The sequence below is a fragment of the Xiphias gladius genome, chromosome 8, assembly GCF_016859285.1.
Source record: "Xiphias gladius isolate SHS-SW01 ecotype Sanya breed wild chromosome 8, ASM1685928v1, whole genome shotgun sequence".
In the NCBI taxonomy this organism is placed as follows: domain Eukaryota; kingdom Metazoa; phylum Chordata; class Actinopteri; order Istiophoriformes; family Xiphiidae; genus Xiphias; species Xiphias gladius.
In genome coordinates, this window is record NC_053407.1 from 7,090,314 (window position 1) to 7,116,623 (window position 26,310).

At 38.3% G+C, this 26,310-nt stretch overlaps 1 protein-coding gene across 6 annotated transcripts in view; it reads left to right on the forward strand.

The window, feature by feature from the left end:
• The first annotated feature begins 748 nt into the window (after positions 1-748).
• Positions 749-26,310, forward strand: part of il34 (interleukin 34) — a 41,911-nt gene continuing 16,349 nt past the window's right edge. For 3 of the 6 annotated variants that reach the window (XM_040134022.1, XM_040134027.1, XM_040134026.1), the window contains exons 1-5: positions 749-940; positions 7,784-8,102; positions 23,469-23,572; positions 25,437-25,514; positions 25,867-25,944. In XM_040134022.1, the coding sequence (XP_039989956.1) occupies positions 8,057-8,102; positions 23,469-23,572; positions 25,437-25,514; positions 25,867-25,944 (306 nt within the window). In that variant the 5' untranslated portion in view covers positions 749-940; positions 7,784-8,056. Of the gene's footprint in view, positions 941-1,179; positions 1,333-7,783; positions 8,103-23,468; positions 23,573-23,817; positions 24,117-25,436; positions 25,515-25,866; positions 25,945-26,310 lie in introns of those variants that run through there. The other 3 variants (XM_040134023.1, XM_040134024.1, XM_040134028.1) reach the window with 3 other exon arrangements.

The following is a 26,310-nucleotide window of genomic DNA, read 5'->3' on the forward strand; positions in this document are numbered from 1 at the left end:
CTCTCTCTCTCTCTCTCACACACACACACACACACACACACACACACACACACACACACTCACACACATAATGTGACGTCAATACATCGACAGACCATATGGAAACAAAACTGTGTGAAACCTGATGATAAGGCAGACGATAAAGACGGTCAAGGTATAGGCTGAAGGTTAAAGTTGAATTTGGGTAAATCGAAGCAACTCAAGGTTAGAGTTATCATTAGAAGAATAAACTGTGAACGACAATGGCAACAAATGGTATGAAATGTGTCTCGAACCGTTATCACCGGTCGGTTATATCAAACAATCCCAATTTAGTCAACATGATTATATTTCCTAACCCGTGCTTCACAGAAGTAGCCTAAGGTTTATGTTTTTATAGCCTAGGTTTAATTTATAAATACAAGTCTGTTATTTTTGCTTAATGGGCTGCTTTATAGCAGTTGAAATAATTTAAAGAGGCAACTAGACTCGTTTTAAAATACTTTTTTCGGGCAGGATTTATGGTTATTGATTCTGTAATTGTAGGCCTAATAGTTGAATGGTACATTTAGATAAAGGATGAAATATGGACAGAGAGACGGAGAAAGAAAGAGAGAGGGGGGCGGGGGCGGGACGGGACTGCAAGGTATGTACAAGGGCTCCAAGTAGCGTATGCTTTTATTTTGAAAGCAAGTTGTATTTGCGTGCACGTCTGCGGCTTGAAATTGACCGGAGGGAGCTGCTGGCCAGCCTGTTGCGCACTTGGCGGCACACAACGACAGCGCAACACAGCTGCACCACAGATGGACGGAGCCAGTAATGGACTTCCCTTACTGACTTTTATAAGCGATTTTATGGTTGGATTCCTGTCGTGTCGTCCTTTCTTCTAATTTAGCAAGGGGTCAATTGCAGCGTTCCACCTTTACGCATCCCGGTAGCCGGGGCAAAACGGACACTCGAGGTGCGTGTGTACCTGTGTATGTATGTGTGTGTGACAGAGCGGGTGTGCGTTGCTGGACGTGGATTTTAAGTTCTCAAACTTTCCTCTAGGACACACAGGTGTGTTTCTGCCTCCTCCTCTGGGTGTGTGTGTGTGTGTGTGTGTGTTCCCCCGGGTCCTTGTGCGCGCAGCTGTCCTTTTACTTGTCCAGCAGTACTTTCACTTTCGTCAGGCGCGTAGCATATTTGCGCCCCAGCGTTGCTTTGCTTTTGACAGAGCGAAAAGACAATATGGGTCCTCTGATGAGGTTTGCAAAGCAAATAAACTCCGTGGCTCAGCATGGAGCATGGAGTTATGTAACCAGCCGCGACATCAAGAAGTTTGCAGCCGCTGTCATAGGTATGAACGATAAGGTGAGACCTTATTGATCGCAGAGGGGGACCTGGGTCCTCACAGGAGAGCAGCTAGACCACATAAACATCTGCGTCAGAGAATTTGAACACTAGAACTATTGTGAGTGAAAGGCTGACACAAGTTCAGGCTACACAGTTAAGAAGTAGTCAGGCAAGTGAACAAGACAAGACCTTTAAGCGCAGCGTTTAAAGGAGTGAAAAACACTCCTTTAATACACGGAAAGCCGCAGAATCAGACCAACACAGTGTGCGGCGTGCTTGTAAGTGAGGTTGAATCAAACTTCCATCCCACAGGAGTAAATAATTGTTTCTGAAAGTGGAAATGGCGGGAGAAGTTAATACAGCCACAGGCAGTTCCAGCTTCGCCAAATTGCTTATCTGACAGAGCTTCGTTTTATTTTTTTGGATGCAGCTGTAGGAGCATGTCATTGGCCAGTAAGTGAAAATGCAGCAGATATTTCTGCTTTATGTGATCATGGCGGAGCCTTCAGTGGACTGCCACCATCGCTTACTCATCCTGTGTGGCCTCCCCTGCAGATTCTGCAGGGCTAAAGAGAGCAAAAGTAGACATCCTGTCTGTACTGTCCGTCTTGACCGTCTGCTGTTAGATGGGCTTTCGGCCACCTGCAGCTAACGGAAACGCTTTGCCGTTGGGTTGGCAGCCATTTAGATATATGTGATCTTTTTGGGGGGGGGGGGGCTAGAGAGCTAAAAGGGCAGATAGAAATTGTAGGGAAAATGTATGTCCAAAAAAATCGAAAGCTAGAACAGAGACGGAACAGGGCGGTAAGAGGAAAGCTTGCGGTGAGTCAGCTCCAAGCAATGTGTGTGTGCGTGTGTGTGTATATGTGCAAGTCTTTTTATGGTTGTTTGGACAAATTTTGGTGTCAAACGCTCATTAACGTTATGATATATTAATATTTGGGGTGTTAAATTAATATTTATCAGTATATTTCACTAACGTTGTAAGGACACACCTCAGAACTTCAAACGGCTGTTTGAGGTTTAAGACCTTTTTTGTAGGGTTCAGGTTAGAATTAGCCTCAGGTTAAGGTCAGGCTGAAGGTTAGGGTTAGGCATTTAGTTTTAATGGTTAAGGTTAGGGTGAGGGGCTAGGGAATGCATTATTACCTTATTAATGTGTGTGTTTCTTTGTGCGTGTGTGTATGTATGTGTGTGTGTGTGTGTGTGTGTGTGTGTGAGGACATTTCGACTCACTCTCATGTCATCACGGGCTGTTTGAGGGTTAAGACTGCTTGGGGTTTAGGGTTTAGAATTAGGATGAGGTTTAGACGAACATTGTTGTGTTATATGGTCAAAGTAAGAGTGAATGGATATGGAAGGACTATAGACTGTGGGGGACTTTTTTGATAACAGAAAAATCAAACAAATAGGATGATCACAGGCTGTGTGATCATCAAAGTGCACCCTGAAGGCAGCTTAGCAATGCAAGTTTTACGTCTGTGTTGGTGCAAAAAGGTTCACCATGAGACCTAACATGTTGTAATATTTTGACAGTTTGTTTAAATCTGAGGTAAGCACATAAGTTTTAAGACTGGTTGGCGCTGATGATTAACCAATGTGCTACCACCTAGAGTATGGAAATGCAGGTCTCAGATGTGTGACAAGAGCAGTTTACAGAGCTGTACATGCAGCTCTGGTGACACCTAGAGTGGGAGACGATATAATAAGTAGAGTGGATGATATATCTTGTCTGTAATATCAGGAAAATATTAATAAAATGTGTCAAATCCTCAGATTCGACCCCTCAGAATCTACAAAGAATCAAATTATTTCAAAATTTTCATTAATTCATTAATTCGTTACACCTTGTTTACATCTCCATGCTAACGTTTTATGGTCAAGTCTTTCAAAATTAATCATTTGTAAGCGTAGTCATTGAGCATGTTAAAGCAGAATTGAGGTCATGACCTGCCCATGGGTCATAGGAGTCTTTTAATGAGCTGTCAACAGGTCACAAACTTTCTGTAAGTGTAACACTTCCCTGCCATCCCTCCTGCTGTCCAGAAATGCCAGGTGTTACATTTATTATCCACTTAAGTCGCTCCATTGCTGCACATAAGTAGTTTAGTCATAAAGGTTCAGGTGGGAAACCTGTTGTGTGTGTGTATTTGCTGTAAAATTGTATTTTGCACCATCGTTAACATTTTGCTGCAGAGTGAAGCTTTTAATAAAAAATAGGGCCCAGAACAGCTGGAAACAGGTGCTTCCAAACCCTCTTTCAACTATTGTTATGTATTGTTATAGTTAATCTTAATGAACCCTCACAGGAATGCAATTAAAACCTAATGAAAATTGTGCCCTTATTACAGTTTTTATTGTTGGTGCCAATCTATATGCAGCATGCTGCGGTTAATACCTGCACACGGTTTCGTCCATTTTTTGCAGGCTGTGAAACATACAGTTGGGTTTATTCATTTGTTGATCTATGCAGCAACAGCCTGGCAGCCTGCCACAATGACTTCACCACTGTTGGCATATCCAACCAGCCATTAGGTCATTGAGGTATATTAGGCTGGCTGCTTACTTAGGTATGATGTGCAGCTGTGGAGTGCTGAAATAAATTTGAACATAGGTAAATCAAGAGGGTACGAAAAAGATGAAGAGGAAGATTATGATAAGAAGAGACAGGAATAAAAGGGCAAGTAAGAGAAGCAGAGAAGGAAGGAATGACTCATAATTGAAAGGGTTTACTGTCTGGATAAATACTTCATATAAATATTAAGTGAAAATTGAGACATGTATACATAGACCTATATACTTTATCTATACACCATTCAGCCACAAAATTACAACCATTTACCGGTTTTGCCTGTTTGGTGTATATGAACCCAGCTCTTGAAATCTGAAGTGTTGTGGTGATTAATGAGACGGTGGTAGTGCCCTGGGATTTTTTGAACATAGAAACACTTGGCTAAGCTACTGAGTACAATTACAGTGCCCATACTGTACAAAGTTTTCAGAGCCCCATCGCCACCCTCTTACACTTCATCATGTTGTATTGTTTTACAACATCGAATCATAGAGGATAAATTTTTGCTTTAGCCATGCAAGTGGTGTGGATTTAAAGTTGGAAATCTCAGTCGGTTTTTTGGTCCACCAATATGGTCCTTACTGAAATAGCTTGACTAACTAGTGGATGGATTGCCATGAAACTTTTCTTTTAGTGCCACCAACAGGTCAAAGCTGTCATTTATCCAGTGAAATATCCCAACATCTAGTTTGGCACAAAATGTTGTACAGACATTCATGCTCTCTTCTGGATGAACTGTAATCCTTTAACAATTAATCTAGTGTCTGCATCAAGTCAAAATTTAAATTTTTTGAATTCTTTGTTTTATGACCAAAAGCTGAAAAACTATAGCCATTCACATCAGCCTCAGGTATACTATGTATTTTGTGCTAATTAGCAAATATTAGCTTGCTAACACGCAAAATTAATATGCTAAATATAGTCATCATTATACCTGTTTAGCATCAGTATTTTAACATTATCACTGTATGCTGATTGTAGCATTTAGATCAAACCAACTCATAGTGCTGCTTGCATGGCTGTGGGCTCTTAGTCTTGTTTTGACATTGTTAAACAGAAAATGATGGCAAAGTGAAAAAAATCTCTACAAATTGCTGTAAATTAAGTACAAAAATAACTGTCCACTACCGATAAATTATTATTTATCAGTAACAGTGTACTAAATAAGCTTTGCAAATCTTGACGTTGTAACCTTCTTTTTCGGAAAACTGCTTAATCTCAAGTCGTGTTGGGACTGTGAGTAAATGGCTTTTTTTTAAAATCCCATCACGGATACTGAACTGGATTGAGGTCTGGACTCTCACTTGGTCACTTGAGAGCATTAATACTGTTATAAGCCATCTGTGCAGCTTTGTCTTTATCTTTTGGGGATGTTGTCTTGCTGAAAAACAAATCTTCTCTCCAGTGTCAGTTCTCTTTCAGTCTCAAGGCTTAGAGTGTGCAGAGTTACAGACTAAGGGCTGTAACTGATCCCAAAGTTATCTACTAAATATTGACACAATGATGGTGAATACTCAATTATTCTGTATTTTATACTCTATTAAGATCAAATTGTGATGATTTATTTTAATTTCGACATTAAATTGTTATTTTTGTGTCAAGTAGCCATTCATCCCCTGGGATTCAGAGTTGTAAAATAATAAAACACACACACACACACACACACACACACACACACACACACACACACACACACACACACACACACACACACACACACACAAACAAATATACTGCAGTTGTCAATATAATTACAGCACTTTGGTACTTAGCAGAACCAGATGTCAGCAGTAACAATGATTACTCGCACATTACTTCCAGAGGCAGCTGTAAGCGTAGAAGCACAGGCATTTGGGAGAATTACAATTAGTATTAGTCTTAAAGTTAAAAGCAACATGGAACTTGAATGGAAACCACAGTATTTCAAGCAGAATGCTCGCTTAGTGTGATTGAAAAAGGACTGGGGGTATGGGGTGTTATTTTATTGTTTAACCATTTCCAAAACCTACCTTTACATACTTCTGTAGAACTTGTTTGGTTTTGTTTTTTGTAGAAAATAGTTGAGAGTTTTTCTTTGTTTTTTTGTGGTTGCTGTAAGTCAAGCTGTTTGTTGCTCAACGGTGCTTTTGTGCTCTGTTTTTTTCAGTTTTGGTTCATTGCTTTTTCACCTGCCTACACCCTACTGTTAAAGCCTTTTCACATTTTGATTTGCAATAGATATGCTGAATTAGATGGAGGTCTGGCTATTCTTTTCTACATCTGATAAAGAAGGAGTGATAAAGACTAGCATTCATTTTCTTTTAGCAATAAACTCTGAGGTGGAGTCTCTTCCTCAGTAGTTATACAGGAAGTGCAGAGAAAGTGTCAGAACTCCCGGTAGTTGGTAGATGACTGGATCTATGCTGTGACACTGTTGTAATTTATTGCAATTTGTAATACTCTAGCTCGGATTTCTCTCTCTGTTTTGACCATCTTATTTACACTGAATTTTGCCATTTGGTCACTAGCAGGTTGATCACATTGTAAAACAAATCAGGGCCTATAAAGCCGTAATGGGATGAAACAACAAGTCATAATAAGGAATTGAGTTTTAATAATTTTCAACAATTATTTCAACAATTTAATTGTGATTTAAAATAATTATTTAGTTATTTATTTAATGTCGAACAAGTTGGAGATTATATTTATCAGTTTGCATTTAATTCTCTAACTTGTCCTAGTGTACCCTCTGAATTTTAAGTAATGCACTTTGTTATAAGCTCATTTAAGTGATAAACTATTCTTCTGAACAGCTGTATTTTTATATTTCTATATAATCTTGAACTCTGGTGTGAAGTGTATCACACATCCAAAGCCAGTAAATGCAGAGGGGACTTTTCAGTGTTGTTTCTTTTTTTTAATCAAAATGGGCTTGAGTTGCATGGTAACCACATATTTCATCAAATCTGTCACCTATGATGAATAAGCCTGAAAGTGTCCTTTGACCTGAAAAGAATGTCTCTATAGAGGTAAACATTCAAACAGGAATGGGAAATTAAAGCAACATTTTTCCCATCAAAATGAACACATCAGTGCAGGTGTCCACATCTGCTGCAGTGTGAGCCACAGTACAATGAGCTGGTTTGATATTATTGCTAACAGATTGCCGAGGTTGTTGAAAACAAGACCATTAGCTTTAATTAAGGACCAGGACCTGTCATTGGTTGCTCTGGGATCACAAAGCAGGGGTTCTGAGGGTGTCAGTGTGGGATGAAGTTTATGTCTTTTTTCCAAACATCAATATTTGATGCTGTTACTGTTTACACACTTTCGCCTCTAGGCAAACGTGTGTCCATTATTGTCCAATATTTTGGTTAATGACCAAATACGTGCAAAAGTAATGACATTCCCATCAGCCTCAGCTGTAATTTGTCAAAAAAAAACATTGTGAAAATGATTCCACATAAACTACATAAACTTTATGAGAAGCCTTTATTTGTTTGATATAAGACACACATATATACTGTAACATATATACAACATTTATTGTAGTAAAATTTTGCCACCCATTCAGTCTTAGCAGAGTTTTAATCAAATATTTTTATATGAAAATTAAATTACTTTTGCGCTTTCTGCTGGTTTCATCCTTTGAGGTAACATGTAGGTAATAAAACATTATGTGTGAACCCACACGTTCTGTTGAAGCAGAAATTAAAATTTCAGACATTTTTTAACAGGTCTGGGTTTATGAGTACAACAAAATACAAACGAGCCAAAAGGTTTTGAGACTTATTAGACTTCTACTCTGTCTATCATTTCATTAGTGCGGCTAACTGCCAGTTTTATTCCACCATCTGTCTGATTGTTTTCCTATTTTCCTTTCTGGCTTCCTGACTGTTTTTTGTCTCTTTTTTTCAGACTGTCAACAGCAGCAAGTACAGAAGTACAAGAGCCATTAAAGCAAGGACCTATCTCTGCTCTCATGTTTTAGAGATGCTCAACAGTGCAATGAAGACCTGAAACCTGACAATCCATGCCCTGCTGAACACACACACCAAAGAGTTGCAGACACCAGTGTCATAGCAGTGCTTGTGTATGTGTGTGTCTGTGTGGCCAGCCCTGTCTGTGTATTTGTGCATACTCATTCTGCTGAGTTTAGCACTGTGGAGCTGAGGACTTAAGCCAAAAAGTATGGTCCAACTGTCCACCTCAGTCTGCCTACTGGGATGCCTTTTAGGTAAGAGACATATGTGTGTGTGTGTGTGTGTGTGTGTGTGTGTGTGTGTGTGTGTGTGTGTGTGTGTGTGTGTGGTTGACCCTGTTTTTGTGTACACATTCTGCTGAGTTTAAAGCACTGTGGAGGAGAGTATAGCAAAGTATAGACCAACTGTCCACCTCAGTCTGCCCGCTTGGAGGCCTTTTAGGTAAGACACAAATGTATGTGTTTGTGTGTGTGTATGTGTGTGTGTGTGTGTGTGTGAGTGAGTGTGTTTGCGTGCGCTGGCCCTTCCTGCTATAATTGGTGCTGAGCTGGAATGGAATTGTGTGTGTGTGTGTACATGATCTGTAGACAGGTCCAAGGGCAGTGCGCATCTAAAAGATGTGCAAGATATTTGATAATGTTATGAGAAAGAGTCAGGAGGACATGGTCCAACAATTGTTATTTTACTCTTATTCTGTCCCATGTCTGTGTTTTCTTTTGCTCTCTCACACCGCCTCACTTGGCCTTATTTTCATACTTGATGTTTGGTGATGTTTTTCCATCATGCCCTCTTATTTTGGTGGCTAATTGTGTTGCAATGTGGAGAAAGGTCATTGCTAATCCAGTGGAGAATTGCAATTTTGGCATCTGGTATGTACATGTTTTTAACTGGGCCACTAATATATCGCACATAATGCAGCTGAGCTGCACTCAACTGTAGAGAGGTTCACATTTTTTCAAGTTTATCTAAATACATTACTCACATGCCCATACATGTACATTGAAATGGTTATTGGTTGCTGCATTTGTTCCTCCTGTCCATACCTGTCCAAAGAGTTCCTTTCCTAAAGCAATTTCAGTGTATAGTAAGTGATTATGCATTTTAAAGGTGCTATATGTAAGTATTTTAGATGAAAACATTCAAAAATTAACTAAGATTATCAACACAATGTGAAGAAATAACAGTTTTGACATTTGGTAAAAGACAGTACAGTATTTTGTGTTGCAGAGATACAGGATCTACTGAAGTTAGCATGCTAACAAGCTAGCCCCGACCCTCCCCATCTTGTAATACCACTTTGTACCTGAAGAGGTGATAGTGAGTTACTGTAGTGTCCAGTCAGCCCTTGGTCCAACAGAGAAGATGAAGAAGTAGTAACTGCGAGTAGGCTATAAACCTGTATTGCAGCTGTCCTCTCTTGGCGACATTCCTCCATTCTTTCCTCAAGCTCAGCTATTGATGCTGCTGCTCTAGCTGCTCTCCCTCTCCCTCACGTTCTTTGACCACTGCATCTTCCCTGTCTCTCTGAGTGGGCAGACTGGGCGTGAGATCTTAGCTGTCAATCTAACAATAACCAAAGAAAACAGGCTACCAGTTACATAATAAGATTGCAAGGTAAACCTGTGTAAAAAAAAACATTGTTCCCCAGTCCATGCAGCTTTGGCAAGGCAAGTTTATTTATATAGCTCCATTCAGACACTAGGCTTTTCAAAGTGCTATACAGAGGCATAGAAATGCATTAAAAATAAGACATTAAGAACACATTAAAATTGTATTTAAAAGACAATAAGTCAACAACTGCCCTATGATGAGGAGATTTATTTAAGCTAACATTAACTCAGTGTGAGGGTGAGGGTTGAAACTTTGTTGTGAGTAGCCCAGTCCTAGAAAATGCAGGCAGCCGTTCATGCACATGAATGACAAAAACTTTTTGGATTTTTGAAGGTCTGCTGGAATTTGTCCTGGTATGCCCGATGAGCAGTCCGACAAGGGGAAGGGGAGGGAGGAGGACAGACCAAAGATTGCATTTCCTTGATTCTTACGATAGGGGTGGACACCCAAACTTTCTGGTAATATGCTGCCTTCTTTTTGTTTGGAGTATGACTTCGACAGTTGGCCAAATATGTACACATACCGCCTTTAATGTTCAGCTGAGGTTAATAAGCAGCTTAAACAGTCTGTGTTAGACAAACCAAGTGGGCTCCTTCCAGAGTTACAGTATTTACAGGATGAAAATACCTCTTGGTGCTTCATCAGACTGTGTTTCTTGCTGAGCCATGGCAGAGAGTCAGTTACTCAAAGAGAGAATACTTAAAACGTTACAACTTTGCAAGGCACTACTCACTTGATTTGTCTACCTGAAACTGCTCAAGCCTCATATTAGATTTTGCTTTACTTACTTAACAATGTAAGTCACGGTGGGACTATCATGTCTACCATCACTTACATTGAAATTGTAAGAGTAGGGATATCTTTGTCGCCAGTATTTTTTTAAGATAAACTTGAAAAATTTGAACATATCCTTACAATGCCTGTATGATTAGGAAGAATTACACATCTGTGTTTTTCACAGCTATTAGTAGGATGTTAGGAGGCTTCTCCTTGGCAGAATTAATCCCTGTAGCCAGGTGTAGGCAGCAGGAGCAATGTGTGTGTGTATGTGTGTGTGTGTTTGTGTGTGTGTGTGTGTGTGTGTGTGTCTGTGTGTGTGTGTGTGTGTGCATATTGCAGTCTTTAATCTAAGAGTGTCACACACTGTCAAAGCACAATGCACTGTGCATGTTGCATCTAATATGGTAGCTTGATTAAGTTTTTCACAATCAGCAGCAGGCTGTTGCAAATTAATCAGGCAACCTTCTTTAAACAAAAACAACAGTATTCTAACTCTCAAACTTCATATCTTTTCTATAAATTTGTATTTACATAGGGTTTCAGGAGTGTAGGAGCTGGAACTGTTGTCATCAGTCCATGTGTTGCAAGGTCCCCATTTGCGCGCAGCATTATGATGTGAATTGGTCCCATTGTGAGGCATTTGGTGGTATCCTTGAGGGTGTCCGCTGAATAAATAATGGGTTCTGGGAATTAGTACTATTTATTTCACCCACCAAATGTTTACTGTCTTGTTTATTTATAGGTGTTACACATTTAAGACTTGATTCTTTTATTAGATCCTCCCAATGTACTAATGGTACTAATTTCCCAAAATTCTGGAGCAACCATCTCCTCTGGATAGCCTAGTTAAGTACTACATGTAACAGATTTATTATAATTATGTTTCATCACTGATTTTCTACTGATACAGGGTGTACCTGATGAAGGCCATGAGTGGTCAAATGGAATGGATTGTGCAGTGTGTGGGTGTTTTTTCCTGTTTTTTTTATTTCCGTGAAAACTTGTCATAGGTAGAAAAAGTTCAACATGCTTGATTTTGATTTTGTCTGCGTTTTATGTATTTTCTTCAGATTTTTTTCCCTTTATTCTTTCTACAACAAGAAATGTTCAGCAGAGTCTCAATCCTTTTGTCACTGTGGTAGAGGTCGGTCTGTCCATGATTAATGCTAGCTCCAATCACACTCACTGCATTCCTCCTTATCACAACCCATTCCCAACTGCACCATGGGTGGGCCATGCATCGTTGGCGATGAAAATACCAATGGTCACATTAACTGTCTTTCACATGGAAATAATATTTTGTACATCAGTGATCTCATTTTGGTTTCATATAAACAAATGTAAACCTTGTGTCTCGTAACATTGCTTGGAAGCCTTTGTTATGCACACAGAAAAGCTACAGGAATGCAGTGTTCGCTTTTATCAGTCTCTTTAGTGACATGATGAAGCCTCAAGCTAGCACTCTAGTTTGACAATGGGTGGGTTTCCTGTACTCTAGCAAGTTAATAAGAGCTGTAAGTACTCTAAAATTCCATTTGTAATCGTTTGGCTGAGAACAAATACTGCTGAGACAGCTGAGGAGATTAATGAAGGCAGCCGATGACCTCACAGTAACCTCCCCTGACAAAGGCTAATTTGCGGGACCATTTTTCCCAGGATACCAGGGTGTAAATGGGTCTTCTGAAGAACTTTACTGCAAGTGAATTTGTTAATAACTTCAAAAGTAAGAATCACACTCGGCTTTTCCCTCAGAGGAAGTGATTATTATTACTAGACTCATTGCATTCCTTTTCTGTTACTCCCATAAAAACTGAAAGAAAGAAAATAAACTAAAAAGTAAACTTCTATTTTATCATGTGTCTGCTCCTTTGTCCCATGAAAATAACAAGCGTAGTCACAGTCGCATCTCTCCTGAAAATCGTGATTGATATGCAATCACATACGGGTTGGTGAAACTTTATGGATCTTTTAACGGTCCACTGGCCCACTGATGTTGTGGCCCAATGGAATTTGTCCTAGTATACCTGATGGCCAGTCCAACTATCATTGATAATCCCCCCCTTGTACATTTATTTACAGGGTAACTAAATGTGAGTATGGGGGCTGTAATCTGAAGCATCACCAAATTGATTCGAATGTGTGGTAATTTATGTTAGGGTAGTACTGTACTAATAAAATAGGTAGTAATCAGTAGTTAAAAAATACCTGCTGTACCTGTTCTTTGTAAGTATTGAAACATACTCTACTGGCGCACCCTTAGTACAAAAGATTACACCCTAACTCAGTAATTACACTGTACGTTGCGGGCTGTAATCTAAAGCGTTACTGAGGATTCTTTACTCCATGCCAAATATGTGTCAAAATTTAAGCATGCTGGCATTGTGCATATACTTAGACACCATAATCAATTTTCTTAAAATGTATTGAACATTTACCTGTAATATGTATTTCTAAATTCTCCAGAATCTTAGTATCCAAGAATTACAGCCACTCAAAAAAAAATGGAGTCACACTGTAATTCAATCTCCTCAAATTTCATGACAACGGTCAGTTTACTACAGTCAGACATCTGTTATATATTTGCTTCAGATGTCCCTGCATTAAAACAAAGTACTGTACAGAGACAGTATTACAATATTTCCTGTTTCCTGAAATACCCCAGGCAGGAGCATGCCATATAGGCTCATTTAAAGTTCAAAAAAAGAACAAGACATGCTCTTCAGTGTAACAGATGTGTTCAGTGTAACTCTTCATGATACAGGCACAAATGTCATTAAATGTGTGGAGTGGTCATTTTAGCCAGGCAGTAAAAAGAATTTGTGGCTTTTCTTTTTTCCCATGGAAAAATATCTACTCATGGATTCAGTGTGTTTTTTAATTTAGACTGTGCCCTTTATGCACTCAATACATGGGATTGTAAAGTAAATATGAAAGAAAGCACAACATTTGGTTGTTTTGTTTTATTTTGCCACTTTAATAAATGCAATGCCCTTACATCTATTAACATTCTAAAGTAATCCTAAGTGTATACATTAAGTTCAGCAAATATTGGATTTACATAACATAAACGTTTTGGCTTTCTTAATTTCATTATTAAAGGATTTTAACTAATGCAAGATACTAATGCAAGAATTGTAAACTTGACTGGAAATTAGATTATTATAACTATTAACTATTAAACAAAAAAACAGGGAAAACAAAACCATTATTTGGTCTTTCTTGCAGTTCAAGTTGAAGTTGCTTTGGCTGGTGTGTGTTAACAAAGGTTTCCTCCCACAGCCCAAAGATATGCAAGCTAGGAAACTAATCTGACCATTATGTGAAACTGTTCATCTGTGTTCATGTGCCATCACTGTGATATCCTGGCAACCTGTCTAGCACATTTCCCTGCCTCTTCCTTAATGCTTGCCATGATGGAACCCAGCTGTGCAACTACCCTGAACAGGATAAGTGGGAGTAGAATTGGACAGAGTGATAAATGTCATTGTTGTCGGGAGGTGTTAATGACGGGGTTCATGATCGTTGTTTGAGGACACATTGTGTCGGCCATAGATTTGGACTCTTTCAAGTTCAACTCCATGGCTTCCCCCCAGTGTTTGCCACAAGCAACAGGAGACTTGTGGAAGCACAAGGAGATTTTACATAACTGCATTGACTGTATGTTGTAGCATCACACATCAAACACTGGCAGCTACTAAAATTTGGGTTCTTATCTTAACCAACCTGGTTTCTGTGGGTTTCTCTATATTTGAAGATTATGGAGCAGTTTCAATTCAGCTATTAGTCTCTAATCTACTCATTAAATCTCCTGCTGGTGTGTGTAAATTAGCTGGGATTTCTTTGTACGGCTTTTAAGTGTGAGTGTCTGTGTGTACACCTGTCAAACGGTAACGCAGGTGTCCTTAGGCGAGCTCAGGGAGGACCAAAACCTCCTGTGGGGCAGCAGTGCTAAATCTCACTTGATCTTGATTTTCAGTATGAATACAGACCGTGGAAGTGGGGCCTCACGATCCTTCTGACTTTTTGGGTTTTAAGCAGGAGGTTTCAGATAACTGGCTTGTGGCGGCCAAGCGTTCATAGTGACGTCGCTTTTTGATCCTTCGATTTCGGATCTTCCTATCATTGTGAAGCAGAATTCTCCAAGCATTGCATTTTTCACCCACTAAAAGGTAGCATGAGCTGGGTCTAGACCATCGTGAGACAGGTGAATAATACCGTAACCCACAGGATATTTTTGGTGAACACGGGTTCTGTTACAATTTCCCAAAAATTATTGCGGATTGAAGATCCAAGACTGTTCAAGGACATCATTTTCTCTCTGCATATGAGGGGAACTTTTTTTCAACTCCTGACAACTTTATTAGAAGTTGTCTGTGAAGATTCTCAGTCATCCAGGTCATGGTATTCTGTAAGTGCTACGTGAAGGCAACTGGACTTGCTTGAATTTCTTGAAGACATTTCGCTTCTCATCCGAAAGGCTTCTTCAGGTATTTATCCACTGGTGAGATCAGCAACACTTGTGAGTCATTGAGGTCACATGAGTCGTTGACCCTCCCGGTCATCATGTGAGTGACTCATTTAAAGTGAGTCATTTAAATGAAGTTGATCCCATAGTTGGATCTCAGCTCTTTGGTGGGGGTCTGTTACAGAGCTACATAGTTAAACTCATCAGTTCCACTACTTCAGTAAGTCAGTCTCTTGCTGATGGTCACTCACTCCATGAGCAACTCCCAGGGGCCAAAGACATAAGAGAATGGGGGGTCTTTTAGCATGTTAGACATACATAATTTTCAATATAACACTTTTCTACAGACGACACATTAGTTTATGGTTCTGTTGATGAGTTGTTGACCTTCAAATAGCTGACTGACACATACAGCATACTCTGTTAAGTGTCTGATTGAATGTCTCACACCCTGATGTTTGTAAATCACTAGTAATACTGCTACATGGCTGTGGTGGTACTCAGTACTCAGATCCTTTTCTTATGTAAAAGTACCAGTACAGCAATATAAAAATACTACCAACTTAAGTTAAATTGCAAAAGTATTATCAGCAAAATATACTTGAGGTATCAAAAGTAAAAGTACTCATTATGGCCCCTTGATATTATATCATAGCATTTTACTGTTGTAGCTGGTCGAGAAGGTGCTACTTTTAACTATTTTAAATACAGTTTAGTCCAGTATTTCCCAATCTAGGCATCTAGCCCTTACACAAATGTGTAATAGGATAAAATGATGAATTTGTGGCATTTTATATCCAGGGGGTCAAAGGTCAGCTTCACTGTGTCATCATAATGTTTTGTAAGAAAACTTTTCTCGCCATTATTCAACAACATAGCTCAGGAACAGAATGAGAGATTGTGACCATTCGTCCTGTAACTTGACTGATTGCTGAAGGCATACAACTGCAAGGTTGTAATTCTAGTTTAGACTTTTTTGGTTTCCTATTTTGTTAAATATTGGAGAGTTTCACCTCTTTAGGTAAAAAAGTTGTTTTATATTGAACAGTTATATTGAACAGCTATTTAAATGGGAAATGTTTCTTTGGTGGATCTTCTAATAACTAATAGACATTTGAAATAGACTAATAGACTAAGGGCTTGCAAACAAAAAGGTTGGAAACCAGTGGTTTAATTTACATTTTATAGGCTTATTATATGCTTTTTATAAATAAAGTGGGTAGTAGCAGCAGTCTGTAAATTCAGTGGAGTAAAAAGTACAAAATTTCCCTCTGAAATGTAGTGGAGTAAGTATAAGAAATGAAACGGTGGAAAGTACAAGTACTTCAAAATTATACTCAAGCACATAACTTGAGTAAATGTACTTGTTTACTTTCCACCTCTGCTACATGGTGGCAATTTCTAATTAAGAGAGGATTATTCTAATTCCTATCCAGCAAGCCTTTACTATCAATAAATGAACTGAATTTATTGTCTGGCTTTCTTTGGGATGATATGTTTGGCATCAAAACACTGAAACTCTGCTTAATATGATTCTTCTTGTTTAAGCTAGATGACAAAATGCTCAGCTTTAACTGTTTCTGTCACTCCCAGCCTGTGGAGGAATGTTCAAATAGTCTTACTGCGATGTTTGTTAGCTTGGAACTACTATCAGGGGAATAATCTGGATAAGGTGTGGTTGATATGGATAAATAATGTACTGCAGTATATGTAGCAATAGAGTGATGTATGGGTTAGATTCCTTGGAAGAAACAGTATATGAAAATAGTATCTCTATTGTCTCATTGTATACAGTATATAAATTATTTTACCTAAATCTGGTAAGGATTTAGGAGTTTACTGTCCAGTGAGCGATGAAGTGCTGGAAAGTTGGGCTGTTGAAACAGACTTTGAACTGCATTCTGCCTGGTTGTGGTCACTGTGCAAAAGCTAACATGTGTATGTAGCACAAAATAAAACTTGTCTACTGATGACCTTAGCAATTTGCCACAGCCATTAGAGATGCATACAACTCCAATCTAGGAATGGTGATGTCAAGCTGGTGGTCTAGTTTAGCTATTTCAAGGAGAACCCTTACTTATGTACAGTAGGCAACTACTGAGGTTTGTTTTTGGCCTCTGTGCGTTGGCTCTTTGTATACGTGCCATGAGAATGGACAGCTTTTTTTTTAATCATGACTCTTGTCATCCATTCTTCACACATGGTTGCAGGCATAGGTGAGGTCCACTTGGTGTCTTCAGAAGGAAGCTTCCAAAGGAATGTCCACACTTGTGCACTGACAGAGGCTAAAACCTCTAAAGGGTCAAACAAGCTATATACTGCAGAGACACTTACTTTACCAACTGAATGAGATGCAAATCAACTGACATGGTAATCCCAATGTCAGTTGGTTTGTATTTCTTTCTTGTTTTATTGTTTGATTATTGTAGGGAGTCATTGCGACTCTTTAAATGTTGGAAGTCATGTAAATAGATACTATACAGGTTTTAGAGTTACGCCACAGTTTTTGGTCATCACTCAGAATCATTGTGGACAGTTTGCAGTAGCTTCCAAACTGATGCAGTAGGACCACAGAGAATTTGTATTTTTATAACTGGCATGGCACTAGGAATATCTATCAGTGGTTGGTCCATCACTTTGGTCATGACTGACATATCTCAGTAACAACAGGATGCATTGCAATTAAATTTTATACAGCCATTCATGGTGCCAAAATGTTTCAACAAATACTGGATGGATTGTCCCAAAGTTTGGTACAAAACATTGCAGAAGTTACTGCACATCAGTCATATTAGTCTGCTTGGGGATTAGATTACAATAGGGGCCCTAAACCGCAGGCTACCACTGTGGTTAAAAGGTCATGTATATTCAGTGTTGGGTTTCTGTTTCTGTTTCTGTTTCTGTTTAATCAATGAAGCTCTCCCAGCTCTGTGTTTTTGGCACAATCTGATCCAATGGATTGGAACACAATATGACTGTTACTTAAAATGAAAATTATCTTGGGTTATATAGAACAAATTAATCCATTAAGTCTCTCTCTCTCACACAAACACACTCACACACAAACACACATACACATACAAAACACAGTTACAGGCATTTGTAGGTGTACAAACATGTGCTGACATGCAGGTTCAGATACAGAAACACCTTTTATTAAGCATTTACACCCTCATGGAATCTTTCACCTATACAGTGCAGGCTTCTTCGACAGCCAGTTGAGCTCATATATGACATATAACAGTTCAGTTAACTAAACAAACTACTGAGAGAATGTAACAAATAAATTTTGTTCCAGCACTAAATCAAAGGGCAGTTGTTTACATGTAATGTAATGTGAATAATAATGTTTTAGATAAATACAATTTTAAAAAATCAGCTGTGTGTATTCAGACCAAAGTAATGGCCTTTCTTATATGTGTGACTTTTTGCATGCTTCCTCTTACAGTAATGAAATGAAAGTCTTTTTGTGCCCTCTTCACACGGAAAGACTTTCAGATGGTGAACTTTCACTCTCTTAAACAGTCACAAGGAAGACGTGGTTCTTTTTATAGAACATGGAGTAGTCAGTGGTACTTTCCTGTGCAATTCATACCGCATTGAAAGAGTAAAGGAGGTTACCTTTTATTTATTTTTTCATGGAATTAACCACCAGTTTGTGAAATATGTAGCTGGCAAAAGCTTCTGCTTGAATGAGCTTTTCTCACTGCTCTTGTGTTGTTGAATGTGACAATCCTGCAGTTTTTTGGTGGAATGGAAAAATAATTCATAATAATACATAATAAATAATAATAATATTAATAAATCTGACCTTCTAGTCTAGCAGATTTAATACATTCATGTTGCAATAGGTTGGATAGTGTGGTAGCTACAGCTTTAGCTCTGGTGAAGTTTCTCCACTTTCCACTAAGTAATTCATGTTGTGGTGAAACAACATTGCAAAACAATTCAGATCCCCAAAAGTGTAATTAGCATGTAAAAATTGATTTGTATGAGGACAACAAGGTGCAGGTCTAATGGTACTTTTCAAAAGTCAGCATTAAGAAGGTGAAAAATAATTTGGGAGAGCTTGAACTTGAGTATGTAAAATTATTTTTCAAATTTTATTTAGTATCTGCATGGATTTAAGGATAGAAAAAGATGCATTTGTACCTGAATATTTGTTGAATGGTAACAAAAGCATATTCACTAAATTGGAAGGCATATCCATATTCTTCTGGTTGGGGTCTTTTTCAACAATAACTTCATCCATTTTGCTAAATCCAAAGTATTCCCACAGCACTACAAACTTTTCTTTAAGGGGATGACCATGTTGCTCCCTCTAACAGCATTTTTTTGACCAGCATGTTTTTGACCAGCATGTTGTTGTCAAAAAGCCAACAACATGCTGCTTACATTTAAGACATTTCAGTTTTATTGTAAATACAAAACTAAAATGCAACAGTTTTAAATTGATAGAAAATTATTAAAAAAGTAAAGCTTCAGAATTAATAAAGTGAGTTTAAGAGGTAACAGGCAAATGCACAACCCAATCACTGTTTCCTCACAATATTATCACAGCTAGAAAATTACATATAACTATTTCATATTTTTTAATGTTAGGATTATGATTTCAGTGTTCATAGTCTAAGAGTCTAAAGAGTCACAAATATACAAAACAGAAACCACCTCATTTTAATCCCTTTCTCCCACCACATGAAAAATGACAGAGCATTTTTGCAATTTGCCATTTGGAAATTATGAAATTTCTATTATGAGCATTTAAACATATTTACAGTGGCGTTAAAGTTGATGGCTAGTTTACTTGCATGATCTTTCTAGATTAGGAAAACAGACTACTGAATACTTTTTTGGGGGAGTTCTACTGCACAACTAAAACAAGTTATATAAAGCTTTTTGTGCTTCTGTGGACAGCCAACTCAACTCCAAGCTCTCTCCATGCAAAAAGAATATCTGATGTTGTGAACATGTCTCATCCTAGAATATAAGACAACCCCAAAAAAATTTCTGTAGTTTTTTCATTATGCGTGAGAAATCATAATAATGAGTTCCTGAGCATACGTCCTAAAATCTAAATGATTGAAATGTAGTAAATCTATTATATTATCATATCCAGAGGAACTGCCATTTTATGTAAAGTATCAAATAAACCTGACTATAGACTATGTTGTGTGGCTTACTTAAAACACTATTGATCTCGGACTCCTTTCTGGGAATTTTCAACTGTAGTTCAAGTTAAGAGCCCTCTGACACTATCCTCAAAGTGTTCATGGACAAGCCCTAGGAGGGTGTGGGTGCATTGAATGACACTGAATGAGTGAAGGGTTTGACCCAGTCATTGGATGAGATTGAAACAAAGATTAGTCTTTAAAACACTGCTCACCATCTGGACACCATCTGGTCTTGGTTGAGGTTTTTGTAAACAAATTTATTTCCGTTTGTGTAAATTTAACTTGTTCAGTGTGAGGGATAATTAGACATATACATATGTCTTTATTTGTTAAAGAATGCACGGCAGTAATTGCTGAAGAAGTATAGAAAGAGGCTTTGGGAGTCAGACCCACATAGGGTCCACATAGGGATTTCCCTTGTTGAAACTGGATTCCCACCTGAAGAGCTGGATGTCTGGATGGCGACATGCTTTGGGTTTCTAAAGTGGCCCACGGTACTGGAGCTGGAGCTGGAACTTGTGGTGGAGCTGTGGCGCTGGCGGTGTCTATGAAGCACTGAAATGATAGCTGAAAAGAGCAGTCTAAATACTGACGGCAACAAGATGACAAGACAACAAGATGATGGTTAAGAGAATGCAGGGTGATTGAGTTGACACAATAGGGTTTGCATAAATAAGAGGAGGGAATGTAGAAGTAGTATACTTGATTGAATATGGGACTTTTGTCTTTGATAGATTGACACAAAAATGATCTGATTAATACAGCACGTCAGGCAACTGTCAAAATAAAGGCTTGCTTGATTGAATTGCTGGTTTACTGGACATCTGACACCTGTGTGTCTTTTACTGGAACATTTTGACAGAAGATAAAATATATTTACATGTGCTGAAAGATGCAGAGCACAACGGCTGTGCGGCACAGCAGCGGCTACTTTTCAACTGTTTTCTTATTCTTATTATTCATATTTTTATTAAAAAGAATAATGATAAATAAAAGCTAGATCAAGTGCTTTATCAATGTTGTATCTGCTGTTTCTGACTACCTCTTTTAAGTAAGCTAATTGATGATATAGTAAACACTTTTAGGTGGTCTACCCTAATCTCTCAGTCTTGGCTATTGTGGTATAAACATTCATATAACATACTATTAGGATACAAATTACACATAAAAAACCGTCATTTTACCTGAGACATACCGCCAAACAGTCTTTGGGGAAGTTTGTTTGGTCCTTACTGATGTCCTTTTTGATGATACTATTCAACTGATGTTGACTCATACGAAAGTATGGATAAAATGATTCTCCTAAATCCTCTTGTCTTTGAAGAATTTCGTGAACCCACACCCTTTTGGTTTTCTTTTTTGTTCTCTGTGTAATGTACAGAAGTAACAAGTCATCAATATCCACTTTAGGGCTCTGACACAGCTGGAGCACGTGCTTTGTGCCATCGTTTACAGAATGTTATTGTTCATTAGTGTGGATGCTCACATTGTTATCGTTGTAGTTATGGTTCTTGGTTTGTACGGCCCTTTAGTATTGTTAAAGTTTCAGTTATACTATATACTTTGCTGTACATTGTACTTTTACAAGAAGACAGTACTTTGAAAAGCCAAGAATTTAATATACTGATACAGTATTTTACATGCTCATATTCATGTAACTTTTCATATAGTAGTTCTAGCAACTTGTCAAAGTTTCTTTTACTGCCAGCGGCCCATGGGATAGTTTGTGGGATTTTGGAGTGCGCCATTTGTGCGTACTGAATCCCTAAAAAATAAGGTCTGCTGAAATTTTCTTGGCCACCCAGTCACAAAGTATAAAAGTCTCATACTTAGCAGTGGGGTCAAGGTAACCATTAGACAAATGATCTTCAGTGATTCCTCAGTGGGCTCTGAGAACTTTCCTGACCACTTTTTGCCTGCAATTAAATAAATTCAAATGCCATTTGGTAGTGATGCTGGATTTTTCATTAATTTCTGTATGTTCTGGTAATCCATTTCATCAATTGAGAGAAAGGAAAACTGGAGGCACAAAGTAAGAAAATTTAAAAAATAGTTATTAGTGTGAATCTGAATAAAATCCATACCAATTAAATTGTGTTTTTGTGGGATTGATAGAAATAATTGTATATTTGCCAGTAGGCATGGATGTATTTGAAGTCCGTCCACTGTCAAAGACATAAAATCTCACATACATGTTGGATGTATTTGACTTTCATGTTCAGTCGGCAGTGCAAATAAGCAAACCTCTAAAGCCCCGAGCAGTCAGTAAAACTTCATCGTCTGTATAATGACTCTGGTTGCTTTAACTGATGTTGCCACTGCTAAAAAACCGGAGATTTGGTTTTGCCCACAATTAAAGCTGCTGTTATTGTCCAGACCAAGTTAACAGCTAAATTTCAGCTAACAGGCAGTTGCCATTAGGCTCATGCATGAGTCCAATGTTTCTCTAAAACTGACATCTACGAAACACAACAATAAATAAACACCAATGTAAGAGATTTTTAGCCATGCTAGCGGTATGGCTCTACTGATGGCAATATCAGTCTGTTGGTCCATCGCTTCGGCTCAGACTGAAATATCTCGACAACTATTCCATGAAAGTTTTTAAAGATATACATGGTCCCCAATTCCACATGACGTTTGTGATCCCTTACTTTTCCTTTAGTGCCACCATTAAGTTGACATTTGTTGTTTTGAATTAAATGTCTTGACCACTGGATGGATGGATTGTCATGAGATTAGGTATAGACATTTGGCTAGGGCTAATTAGCAAATGTTAGCACGCTAACAAGGTCAACAAAGATGATGAACATGGTAGGTATTATACTGGCTAAATATAAGCATGTTAGCTTTGTCATTGTGAGCATGTTGACAGGCTACTGCTAGCATTTAGCTTCAAGCACCAATGTGCCTGAATACAGCCTCAGAGATCCACTAGCATGGCTGTAGACTCTTAGTCTTGCTTATAGATGTAAAGGAAAGAGTGGGTATCCATGTTACCATTGTGTTATCAAAATTTTCAATACGTAAATAATCTGTTCATTTGTCCCCAGATTGGCCTACAGAGGATTTTACATACCCTTAATGAAAACACCATATTTTTTCTATAGGCTAGGTCTTGTTTTTCATAATTTGATGTGATGACTGCAATCATCCTTTTGCAAAACGTCTGTATATTGACAACTTTTTGATTCATAGGGGATCTTTGTCAGGTCAAACTAAATTGTGACTAAGATTTACCATGGAAAGATTTTTGTATGCTGTTGTACTTCAACTCATAGTGATCATAGGGATCAAATAGATCCACTGCAAACACTAACAGCATGTACACAGAAACATACACATAACACATGTTGCTCACACATGCATGTAGTTTGGCCATGTAGTTTGGCCTAACAAGTCAAGTAAGTCCTCTCTCTCTCTATGAATAGTAGTCATAGTAGATTGTAAAAAAAGACAGACCTATATGTAGACTCTATGCACATACTTTAAACACAATTTTAGTAAAGTTCTGGCACATGCACAATAATTGATGCTCTGTCAAGAAAATGACTGTGCAGTTGATCTCTGCTCTATTACTCCTTTTTCCGTAGGCCTGTTTCTGCTAGCACCTGTTCTAATGGCCCAGACGCCAGCCAGCATGTGCACACCCTTGAAGACCCTCAATGACAGCCTCAGCCACAGGCGGCGGTACATGGTAAGAGAATGATGGCATGTATGTAAGCATGTCTTGGTGAATGTGGAGGCAACTATACAGTTGCCCCACAGGTAGAAAGTCAGTGGTTGTAATTTCTGGACCAGTTGTCTTGATTTCTGTCTCAGCCCTGTTAATGACCTCCAGTCATACTCCACCTGCCCACCAGATGTCCCCGGACTATCTACCTGTTTCCAGAGCTACCTGCTCACCTGTTTTCCATTTCCAATCAGTGAAACTTCCCAGCCTACCTCCACAGCTGCAACTAATTTCACACATCTGCTCCCCGGTATTTTTGACAGCCCTTTTTTCCCAGTCAGTTTCCAGATTGTTTACTAAATGTCTCTGTGTGTGTTTCCCTTTGTGCTGCTTGTACTGTGTACTATTTCTGCTACATCTATGTAGTTACCTGTTGTCTGTACCAGCATTTGCATCTGTATGTCTGCAATTATGGTCCTCATCACTTAATCTATTAAAGTTTCTTCAGTGCACGATCTTGCCTGCTTGCATGTCTGCGCTTGGATCTTCCTTCCCTACAGCTGGACTGGTAGGAGCAGGGAGCTTCTACAGTTACTGATTTCTAGCTATTCCCAGCATGATTTTCGACTGACCCTAGCCAACTAGACAGTAATAGAAAACAACGATAATAAGAATAGTAATAACAACAAGAGGCAAGGAAAACATTGCTTTTTGTACCAATTGAATTTAATGGGGGACTCCCTTTACATTCAAAAATGGTCAAAATCAAAGCAGCAAAGACTGACATATTCAGACTTGTTCCTAATTTGGGATGAGCTCCAAAAACATTAACATTTCATTAAACTCTCTGCCTGGTAAACATTTTTAAAACTCAATGAGTCCAGGTTCTCTTTTCAAAATTTACAGTCTCCAAGCCCAAATTAAGATAACCCCGATGACATCACAATGACATCATTTTGGTTATTTTATCAGACTTGACAAAGACTAATACTCCCAATGACAAAAAAACTCACTTTGATGTGTAACATCTTTTTTTATGAATAATATTTTATTTAGTTATTTTAAGTAATGATAATAAAACATGGTGTATATAAATAAAATAAACATAAATTAGAAACAAATACACCAAATACAAATTAAAAAAAATACATTTGTTTATTTATTATTGAAAAAACAAATAAAAAGGGATTGCATAATCAGTTGAGTGCCCCTTTAAATGGTCATTTGTTGGCAATAACTATCCCAGACAATAAAATCAGGGCAAACACAATATGGATCAGTGCCCTCCCTGTATTTATCATTCACAATATCTTGGGTAATGTTGATTAGATTGTAAAGTAATGTAATCTAATGAAATGGCATTTAAAAATTATTTGCCCTTACTAATTCATGACAGATCTTAGCTGTAGAGCAAAGGAAAGAAGATAAACTTCTTTGTCTGTAACATAATGTTATTTGCAACAAGTTATGTTGGTAACAGACAAATGTTATTTCACCACCGCATCGATATTTTTGGTGTCTTATTAGTCCATGTGGGCCAGGAACTTCTATATGCATGACCACACATAAAGAAACACTACTACAAAGCCCGTTTTGACAAAACAAGTTGAAATTATTTATTTGTGCACTGAATGGCCCACATGGGGACTTAATCATCAGTAGAACCTGACATATTTATGGCTGCTTTGTGTTTTGCTGAACAGGTTGGATTTGTCTGTTTGATTTTGAAAGAAATTGTTTCCGTGTGCCAGGCTTTATAGCAAATGTCACAACCATTTTCTCAAAAACATAAAAAGTAATCATGGCTTTCTAGGGGTTCAAAGGAAGCACTTGATGTATGACCTGCATATGCTTATTTGTCTCTCCCCTCTTTTTCTTTGTGTTACAGAAGCACAACTTCCCCATAAACTACACCATCAGGGTTCATCAGAAGGAAGTCTTTAAACTCACAAACATAAGCAGAATGGTAAAAATCATGACACTCTCTTACCTCTCTTTGAGTAAAGCTTGATTTATTGACTCTTCCTTTTCCTATCAGAGGACATGGTGGAGGGGTTTCCTCAGACCGTAAATTTCATATGCACTACTAGTCTCACTAGGCCAGACTTTATTCCACCAGTCAAAGGTATGGCTACATCAGGCCAATACATCTCCAACTCCACCTGAACCTTCAATATTTGCAGTTTAGACACTGTGTTACAGCATAGTGCTACATGGTGATGTGTGTGCAGGCTGATAAAATATTAAAACATAATCATCATCCTTTGCTTCTTTAAATTTTTCTTCTTTCATCTCCTCTCCTCTCCCCAATCCATCAGAAATTACAGGTGGTGGGATTGGATGAACTGGTTCTCCAGAGGCTATGGTTCCAGGTCAACCAAGGCGTGTTAAAAAAGGTAAAAACAAAATATATTTTTTTGAAATAGGGACCACTTTAAAATACCAACTACTAAGGAACTGCCTCTTTGTCCTGTCTACATAATTAATTGGCGCTGAACTAATGACAATGAGAAGCAGCAAATGTGTATTATGCGTACCCTGTTGGTTTTTAACCAGTTTTTACCGTTTTTACCGTCACTACTAAAAATACAAGTGCTGAATTTGCATTTGGTTGCTGTTCATGTGAACTCTCAATATGCAGTCCAAAGAGGTGCTGATGCAAATGAAAGAGGCCATCATTAGGCTAAAAAAACAAAACTAACCTATCAGACAGATAGCAAAAACTTTAGAAGTGGCCAAATCAATAATTTGGTACATTCTTA